Source organism: Egretta garzetta, unplaced genomic scaffold (genome assembly GCF_000687185.1).
Source record: "Egretta garzetta isolate BGI_Z169 unplaced genomic scaffold, ASM68718v1 scaffold440, whole genome shotgun sequence".
In the NCBI taxonomy this organism is placed as follows: domain Eukaryota; kingdom Metazoa; phylum Chordata; class Aves; order Pelecaniformes; family Ardeidae; genus Egretta; species Egretta garzetta.
The window spans coordinates 469,336-478,721 of record NW_009258293.1 but is presented as its reverse complement, the minus strand read 5'-3'; the positions used below and the strand labels follow the sequence as shown (position 1 = coordinate 478,721).

Below are 9,386 nucleotides of genomic sequence, written 5' to 3'. Positions count from 1 at the left end.
CCCGGGGCTTCACCCGCCACCCGGTCGGCGAGAGCCGCTCCTGCCAGGACAGCCACTTTCCCGCCTAGTCTGTTTGCCGATGGCCAGAGCCGAGACTCATATGCATGCGTGATGCTCCAGAGACCTCCCAGCGACCTGTAAGCAACTTCAGGCAATAAGATCTTGTAAGGCAAGAAAAGCTTTATTCAGCTCATTTCCCTCACTCTGAAACGCAGAGGGATGTTGTCTTTTGTTTAGCCTTGCCTGTGAAAACTTGAGGCCCTCTTGGCTTCCCTCCTTGTGTGCCCTTTTCCTACAAAAATGCTATGGCTGGATAAAAGCCAGGGAGGCTCTAAAACATGGATGTGTAGGAGAAGGCGGCGGCCGAAGCAGCATTCTTTGGAGTGGAACATCCCCAAGTGTCAACAACCACCACCGCTGACCAAAGATGGTTGGGTTTCTTGAATCTTTTTCCTCTCGTCACTGGCAGGCTCTCAGCGGCTGTAGGAGGAGTTTGTGGTCACCTCCCCCTCTGAGGCGCTGCGGCCAGATTCCCCCGCTGAGGTGAGCCCCTTAATTCTCCTGGGAAAATATCAAACCCAGTCAGGGCATGTTATCCTGGTGGCCCGAGGCCATGAAGACCTTCTGCCCCATGGTCCAGTTTCCCCGCATTCCTGAGCATCAGAAGGGTGTTGGGTCTTTTGCGTGGCAATGATGTCTGTGCATGGTCTTCTCACAGTGGCCCCAGGACTTGTGCTTTGGAAGGGGTTGCGTGTGCCATGTGGGTCCTGCCAGGACAGCCACTTTCCCGCCTAGTCTGTTTGCCGATGGCCAGAGCCGAGACTCATATGCATGCGTGATGCTCCAGAGACCTCCCAGCGACCTGTAAGCAACTTCAGGCAATAAGATCTTGTAAGGCAAGAAAAGCTTTTTTCAGCTCATTTCCCTCACTCTGAAACGCAGAGGGATGTTGTCTTTTGTTTAGCCTTGCCTGTGAAAACTTGAGGCCCTCTTGGCTTCCCTCCTTGTGTGCCCTTTTCCTACAAAAATGCTATGGCTGGATAAAAGCCAGGGAGGCTCTAAAACATGGATGTGTAGGAGAAGGCGGCGGCCGAAGCAGCATTCTTTGGAGTGGAACATCCCCAAGTGTCAACAACCACCACCGCTGACCAAAGATGGTTGGGTTTCTTGAATCTTTTTCCCCTCGTCACTGGCAGGCTCTCAGCGGCTGTAGGAGGAGTTTGTGGTCACCTCCCCCTCTGAGGCGCTGCGGCCAGATTCCCCCGCTGAGGTGAGCCCCTTAATTCTCCTGGGAAAATATCAAACCCAGTCAGGGCATGTTATCCTGGTGGCCCGAGGCCATGAAGACCTTCTGCCCCATGGTCCAGTTTCCCCGCATTCCTGAGCATCAGAAGGGTGTTGGGTCTTTTGCGTGGCAATGATGTCTGTGCATGGTCTTCTCACAGTGGCCCCAGGACTTGTGCTTTGGAAGGGGTTGCGTGTGCCATGTGGGGCAGGGTGAGGTTCCCCTTGGTGGGCAGGAGCTTGCCCAGAAACCCTCTGCCAAACTTGCAGCCGAGCCCCACAGCTCTGCGTGGGCCTGGCCGGGTCCGCAGTGTGCAGTGGGAGCCAGGGGAGGGCTGGGGTGAACTCTCCCTCCCGAGGGTCGCTGCATTGCTCCCTGATACTGCCCTTGCTCCTTCCCGTCTGCACATGAAACCTGCTCGCCAGCTGCAGTGCTGATGGCTGTGGCTGGTCCGGGGACACAGCCCAGGGCTCGCCTTCTGCTTTCACCTTCAAACTCCCTTTACCACATCTGTCTATAACAAGGCCAAAAAAGGAGCGGAACGGCAGCCCGCCTGCGTTCCTGCAGTGCCGAGTGGGACAGGGGCGCCTCCTGCAGCTCCCGGTGCCTCTGCCCAGCAGCGCAGCTCCCCTGGCACCATCACCCCTCGGCAGGGGACACTGAGCTGAGCCACATCCCAAGGGCATCCTCAGCAGGGCTGTGCTGGAGGAAGGGGACAGTTTAACAACTAATTAGGCAGGGAAGATGGGGTGCTCCCTGCTTGCTCCTCCAGCATACAACAACCTGGTCCATGGCTCCTACTGGCTCTGGAGGCGAGGTGTCCACTCCTGGACAGTCCTGGTGCTGGGAGAGGTGCCTGCAGACGGCAAAGCTTTATGGGTGGTAGGATGCCCTGCAGTGCCCTGTGCCAGCGTGGGATGCTGCAGAGCATCGCCCCCGCTGGCCCTCGTGCTGGACTACGCCCCCTGTGGTGCCATAATGTGTTGAGGTATGGCTGCCCGTGCGTTGTGGAGGGCCGGTGCTTGCCCCATTAGTAAACGCAGCTGTGCTGTGGCTCGATGGTACTAGCAACTGATTTGGGGAAGAGCCATCAGGCAGAGATTTAACCACAGTCCCTCCAAGCGGCCATCGTTCACCCTGCAGGGGTGTCCTCTGGGGTGTTTGAATCCCTCTGTCCCTACCTGGCTGACAGCATCCAGCAGATGCACATCACGCATCTCGCTGCTGGCATCTCGTGGTGGAGAGCAGCTCACTGCGAGCAGGAGATGATGTCCCTCTCCAGCCATGCTGGAGACTGCAGGGCAGCCCCACGTGGTGCCGGAGCCTGTCAATGCTTTCAGAGGTGGCCCCTGCAGTTGCATGGCCAGCTTTGGGGTAGCCACCCTTGGGAAACCCTTGGCAGTGTATCCTGGATGATCGTAGCTTCTGAATACATGGGAACACCCCGGGGCCTGGGGACGGGCTGCTGCCACTGCAAGGGGAGCTGCCCCATCCCCTCCCCACCCGGACACCCCTCCATCATGCCAGCCAGCCCTGCCACAAGCCTGCTCAGCCGCTGGCCCGGCAGCAGCTCCCCACTGTTTTATTTTTCAGCTGGATGGTGAGCTGGAGCAGCACAGATGCAGCGTAGGGAGGGGTGGAAGCAGGCAGGAGGGAGGAGGACAGGGAGGGGATGGGGCCCCCCTGCCCTGGCAGCACTGCTGTGTCCATTTGGCTCATCCCACCCTCCCCAGCCCGGTCAGGAAGCAGCACCAGGATGGAGTTGCTTGTTCTGTTTTTACCAAGGAGGAAACACATGGTGGTTTATTTTTGCTGATAACCGTGGGTCTTTGCTCTTTAAACTTTTCTTTGCTAACTTAGGAATTTTTTAAGCCAGCCCTGTGGCCCCTTGGGCCTGACTCTCGGGTGGGGAGGAGGCAGGGAGATCCTCTTGGCAGGAGCTGTGGCAGAAGTCGAGGGGTGAGTGCGGTGATCGGATCGGCGCATGGCTTTCCTGCCGGGCTGGCTGGGAACTCACCCCAGCACTGATCTCTTCTGCCTGGCACCAGCAGCTCCTGGGCTGGAGCAGTGCTGGGATGGAGCTTTCAGCGGGGGGTTTCCTTCTTGCCAAGGAGGAAGCCAGGTTTGGTGGCTGCACCCATTGGCTCAGTCAAGTCCACCCGAGCGTGCTGGGCACTGTGGCCAGGCATTCCTTGAAACGGTGTGGGCATTGGGCTTTGGGGCTCAAAGACCAGGGGAGCGTGGCCGTCGAGCCCTTGTGCGGAGCGCAGATCACCCCTGTCGAATCAGGCCTCGCTGCCAATCACTTCTGCCTCATGCAAGAGGCACCTTTCCCCGCACTGACCCAAAAAAGTCTCTTCCCAAGGCCCAGCCAGCCCAAGGAGGTCTGCTGGGGTTCAGCCGAAACAGAACGACTAGGAGATCACGAGGCTGAGCTGGACCTTGGGACCAAGAACCTTTCTAGGGCATATTTTGAATCAAACAGCAAAACCATGTGCTGTCAGAATCGCACTTAATCCCCCTAGCGAGAACCATGTCTCTGGAGAGGGTGCCAAGCTGTGCTTCTGCTGCTGGTCACAGCTGGGACAGGGTAAATATTTGGATAATATTAATTCATGTGGTGAGAGCAAAACTCCTGCTTATTTCTCTAGACCTCTGCTAATAATTCTGCTCATAATCTGGCATGTTTTGAAAGCTGAGCCCAGTGCCGTGGGCCAGTGGCAGAGCTTTTGTTGCTGGCTCTGGCCCAGCACAGTGAAGTTGTGGTGTTCGGCTGAGCTTCCCCACACCACTGCCTGCTTGGTTGTGGGCCTGGGGTGGTTACGGGCTGGCAGCAGAGGCTGGTGTCTGGCAGGGCACGCTGAAAGAGGCTGTCCCCTTGCAAAGAGCTTCATGGTGCAGTGGCGCTGGCGGATGCAGCGGGCAGGAGATGGGCTGCGGGGGGCGAGACCTCCATGCCCATGGTGGGGCTCTCCAGTCCTGCTGCTCTGCTCAGCTGGCTGGTGGCAAATGCCTCTTTCCTGGGGGTACTGGGGAAGGACCAAGCATTTGGGGGACAGCGGGGTGACTTGCTGGCTGCTGTTCATTGCTGGGTGCCAGCCAGGGCCACTTGGGTGCAGCGGGCAGGAGATGGGCTGCGGGGGGCGAGACCTCCATGCCCATGGTGGGGCTCTCCAGTCCTGCTGCTCTGCTCAGCTGGCTGGTGGCAAATGCCTCTTTCCTGGGGGTACTGGGGAAGGACCAAGCATTTGGGGGACAGCGGGGTGACTTGCTGGCTGCTGTTCATTGCTGGGTGCCAGCCAGGGCCACTTGGGGCTGCGCAAGGGAGGGGGCTGAGGGCAGCGCGGTTGCCATCCCAGTGCCTGCAGCCCCTGGGGAGCGCCCCCAGCCCCCTCTGAGCTTGACTGGGCACTGCAGGGCTGGGTAGCCCTGCCGGGGCTGACACTGTAGCTGGGATTGGCACTTACCGCGGCCTGTGGAATGTCACAGAATCACAGAAAGGCTGGAAAAGACGTTCAAGATCATCAAGCCCAACCATCAACCCAACACCCCTGTGCCTACTAAACCATGTCCCCAAGTGCCACGCCTACAGGTTTTTTGAATGCCCCCCAGGGATGGTGACTGCACCACCTCTCTGGGCAGCCTGTTCCAATGCTTGACCAATGCTTGTCCTTCCAGCGCAGCCCAGCTAGGGGAGCCTGGGGACCACAGCAGGGTGGGGACCAGGCTGGTGGCCGCTCCAGCCCCCACCTCTGCAGCCCCTTGAAGGAGGGGAGGGAAGGAGCTGGAAAGCAGGTAGGGTCCGGGGAGGGCTGGCCAGAGCTGTGTGGGCGCAGGGGAAGGCTGTTGCTCTGTCCCAGCCTGTGCCAATGCTGGGGTCCCGAGGGATGGTCCCCAAGGCCCTGCAGTGCCCCTGGGTGTGTCAGTGCTAAGGACCCATCTGGGAAGCAGATCCTGGAGCAGCAGGCCCAGGGTGGCCAGGCCAGGGGCACGGTTGCTGGCATGCACCTTGCTGGTGGTGTCGCTCTGCGCTGCTTCATGCAGCACGATGTGGCTCCTTAACTGCTCCGTGTCCCCTGCCAGAGAAGGCAGGGACCCAGGCACCCCGCTGCCCACTGAGGCAGCGGGCACACAGCCAGGCAGAGCAGTAATGCTCTGCTCTTTCCCCATGGAATTCATTCATAATCCAGTAATTTAATGTTGCCCCTGCAGCTGCTTCCCATGCCAGACACTGACCCGGATGGGGAAACAGAGGCACGTTGCTGCCTGTAAGGGAGAAATGGCTGCGGTAGCCACACAAGGGCTCTGAGCAGCGCCTCTCCCTTGGGCTGACCTCACCCCAGACTTTCTCACAGGATGGTGCTGAGCTGGCGGCTGGCACCGTCCCTCTGCCAGGCTGGTCTTTGCTGGCATCTTGCTGAGTTATGCTTGGCAGGATTCGACCAGGATAGGTCTGAGCATCCTCCTCTCAGGCAACACTGGTGGTCGCTGGGAGTGCCGAGCACCCCATATGCATCCCGTTTGGGTCCCCAGCAGCCATGACTCAGGGCGTCTCAAATACTGACTGCGTCCCTCAGCCTGGCGGTGGGGGAGGAACCACCAAATCCCTTCTCGGAGGTGGTGAAGGGGCTTGGGTACCACCTCGGGGTGGGAATGGGCTCTGCTCCAGCCCAGCTCTGCTGGGCACTCACCAGCACGGGCTGGGGGCAGGACCCACCCTTTGAAAGACCGGGTTTTCCTGCCATGGCCCTGCCTCAGTAGGGTTTGGGGTCCGCATGGTCCCTTTGCCATTCCCCATGGGACACGCATTGCTCCAGCCATGTCCCCAAAGGTCTGTCCATCCCACTGCTGCCCCCCTCTTTGCCCCTCTGGTCTGTTCCCATCTCCTGGCATGCATTACTTGTAACAACAGCACCAGTCCTCAGTGCTCCGTGGTCCCCAGCATTGCTTGGCCATCCTCCCCCTGCCCCAGAACGGCTCAGCAGCCCCCCAGAGGTCCACTACCCCTCTTTCCCCTCCACTTCGGGGCCCTTCCCATGGGCTCCCTGGGCAGAGCGTGGGGTGCACTCAGGCATCACAGCGGGGAGGGAGGCGGCAAGTGGCCTTTGGCCCGGCTGGACCTGGCAGTGGCCGGAGGTGGGATGGATGGATGGATGGATGGAGGCAGGACGGAGGGGGAAGGGAGGCGGTGGTATGTGAGGAATGTGCCCAGAGCAGATAACCCCTTCCCGCTGGGTGCTGGGGGAGCCCACCTCCTGGGGATATGGCTGGGGACCACTTTTGCACAGCGAAATGGAGGGTGCTGGGGAGACCCATCGCCCTGAGAGCTGGGCTGGGGAGAGCCCTGACAGCGGAGGAGGGGAGGCCTGGCAGGGGGGACAGCTAAGCTCTGCTCGAAATAACAAGGCACCCGGCCCCATGGCCGCCCTGGGACTGATGGTGGTGGGGGCACACTGGGTGCTGGGCTTGGCATCCCTCCCTGTGCCTGGGATGCAAAGGGGACAGGCGGCCCGCAGGTTTGGGGGCCCAGGCCGTGGGAACAGCCCTGGGGAAGGGGTGCCAGGGAGCGCTGCCTGCTCCTGTGACATCCCAGGAGACTCATTAGAGTCTCGTCTGTCCCCAGGTCTGACCCTGCCTTATCTCGCTGTTGCCAAGCTGTGTGACAGCCAGGGAAACTGAGGCACAGGGCTGGAGGTGCTAGGAGCTGCGTGCCCCTGCCTCTGCTCTGGCCCCCCCGGGCTCTGCCTGGCCCCAGCCCTCCTGACGCTCTGCCCGGCCCTCAGGTACCAGCCTAGCTGCCAGGATGTCCAGCAAACGTGCCAAAGCCAAGACCACCAAGAAGCGCCCCCAGCGCGCCACCTCCAACGTCTTCGCCATGTTCGACCAGTCACAGATCCAGGAGTTCAAGGAAGCCTTCAACATGATCGACCAGAACCGCGACGGCTTCATTGACAAGGAGGATCTGCATGACATGCTGGCTTCCCTCGGTGAGGAGGCCCTTCCCTCCTGCCTCCACGTGCCCCTCTGCCCTCAACACCTCCTCGGCAAGCAAGGAGGGCTGCTGGGTGGCCTCCTGCCTCACGCCTGGCATTGAAGGCTGGCTTTGGTGGGGTGCCATTGAGGCACAGCCCTCCCACTTTGCGCCACCCCGGTGCTGGCTGCAAAATAGGCCGGGGGGGCGGATTTCTCTGCTGGCCCGGTTGACTGCAGAAGGTGCATTTGTGGAGGCAGCCAAGGGCAGCAGCTCAGTGTGGTGCTCTACAGCCTTGCTCACTGGGAGGGAAGAGACCCTTGCGGTGGGAGAAGCTCTGCCCTAGGAGCAACCACCAGCCAAAGCCATTGAGTATTTGAGTAGTCTCAGCCCAGAATATCGGCAGGGGCCGTCTCCTGCAGGACAAAGCCCTCCCGTTGCTCACAGCCTGGGTGACAGCAGAGGCCGGTCCCTGTGCCGGCATGATACCTCGGCCGGTTGAGACATGCAGGTCTGACTGTGCTCCCTGCCCAGAGCCCCTTCTCCTTTGCTGCAGGCCATGGCTCCCACCTCTCACTCCCCGTGGTACCTCCAAGCCACTTTGGGAGGTCTGTCAATGATTGACCTGGCAGCCAAACCTGTTCTAGAGGTCCTGGGAGGGACCTCCCTCCTCCCCGTGAGCCAGAGCTCTGGGAGCAGAGAGGGGCTGGGTGCCAGGGACAGGCAGACCTCAGCAGCGGAGGGTAAACCATCCCTGGTGCAGCCATGGTAGGAGCGGTGCTAGGGCCAGCAGCAGCAGGAGGCTCTGTGGGGGCATCTCTGCCTCTCTCCTCGGGTGGTGCTGGGTGTCAGCCGCCAGGGGAATGGGGAAAAAAACAGTGGGCTTAGGTCCTGGTAGCTTCCAGATGAATTCCCACATCTCCCCCAAGGCTGAGCCTGGCAGAGCTTGGTTCCAGGTGGCCTCTGGCCCCAGATTAAAGCATGGGGAGAGATGCCGAGGGAGGAGCATGGGGCACTGCGGAAACCCCCTTCCCTTGTTTATGGGGTGGCCTTGGGGATGGGTGCTGGGGGGAGGAACACGGCCCCGCACCCACACCCACACCCCTGCCTACCACCGGCAGGGAAGAACCCCACCGACGAGTACCTGGAGGGAATGATGAGCGAGGCACCTGGGCCCATCAACTTCACCATGTTCCTCACCATGTTTGGGGAGAAGCTGAACGGCACTGATCCGGAGGATGTCATCCGCAATGCCTTCGCCTGCTTTGACGAGGAGGCGTCAGGTACGGGCACTGCCCGCACAGCCCCACACCACTGCCTGGGCACTTTGCCCCTTGGGCATGTGGCCAGGATGAGGGCTGGGGCCAAATCCTTGGGGACAGTCCCCTGGCAGCTCCAGAGTGGGAGAGCTGGGCAGGGGTGCCTTTGGGAGAGGTGGGAGGGTCCCACAGTGTCCCCTGCTAATGCCACCCCTTGCCGTCCCTGCAGGCTTCATTCATGAGGACCATCTGCGGGAGCTGCTGACTACCATGGGAGACAGGTTCACTGACGAGGAGGTGGATGAGATGTACCGGGAGGCGCCCATCGACAAGAAGGGCAACTTCAACTATGTGGAGTTCACCCGCATCCTGAAGCACGGGGCCAAGGACAAGGATGATTAGAGCCCGGGGCCACTCACCCCCTCTGCCTCCTCCTGCGCACGCCCCCCACCCCTCAGCCCCCCTTGCTGCCCCACAGCAGGCTCCCCCCATGGGAAACACTTCCCAGGACCAGCACCCCGCCTTGGGTCACATCCCTGTCACTGTGCCGCTGTGTGCCCATTGTCAGCCCCTGACCTCCCCTCCCGTTGCCTCTCCCACCCACAGGCTTGCCCTGCTGGGACACAGAGAGAAAGTGTCTCTCCCCTCTCCTCCCACACTCCCTTCTTCATGAAGGAAACCCCGCTTTGTTTCCCCCTCCCTGGCTGTTTTATGGCTTTCGAGCCTGTGAGCTGAGGGATTTGGGAAGCCGAAGCAGCGTATAAAACCCGGTGGGTGCGATATGGAGACATGCTGTGTGTGGCTGCCTTGGGGACCCGTGCTGTGCCATGCTGCTCGCCTGCCTCGTGGGTTTAGGGGCGGGGGGGGTTGG

General features: G+C 60.7%; 1 protein-coding gene across 2 annotated transcripts; it reads left to right on the top strand.

The window, feature by feature from the left end:
* Positions 1-519: 519 nt before the first annotated feature.
* On the top strand, positions 520-9,123 carry MYL9 (myosin light chain 9). Of its 2 annotated transcripts, none has more exons than XM_009637952.2 (4): positions 520-543; positions 7,069-7,272; positions 8,378-8,539; positions 8,745-9,123. In XM_009637952.2, the coding sequence occupies exons 2-4, from the start codon at positions 7,089-7,091 to the stop codon at positions 8,915-8,917; spliced, it is 519 nt and encodes a 172-aa protein (XP_009636247.1). In that variant the 5' UTR covers positions 520-543; positions 7,069-7,088; the 3' UTR covers positions 8,918-9,123. The 2 variants fall into 2 exon arrangements, with proteins under 2 accessions (XP_009636247.1, XP_035749325.1); XM_035893432.1 differs by lacking the exon at positions 520-543 and adding an exon at positions 1,194-1,270.
* Positions 9,124-9,386: the final 263 nt, after the last annotated feature.

Bases quoted from the DNA above. Each gene is read 5' to 3' on its own strand.
- MYL9 (XM_009637952.2), top strand. From the start codon at position 7,089: ATGTCCAGCAAACGTGCCAAAGCCAAGACCACCAAGAAGCGCCCCCAG. The intron at 7,273-8,377 runs GTGAGGAGGCCC...TACCACCGGCAG, and splicing joins TGACATGCTGGCTTCCCTCG to GGAAGAACCCCACCGACGAG. The intron at 8,540-8,744 runs GTACGGGCACTG...CCGTCCCTGCAG, and splicing joins CTTTGACGAGGAGGCGTCAG to GCTTCATTCATGAGGACCAT.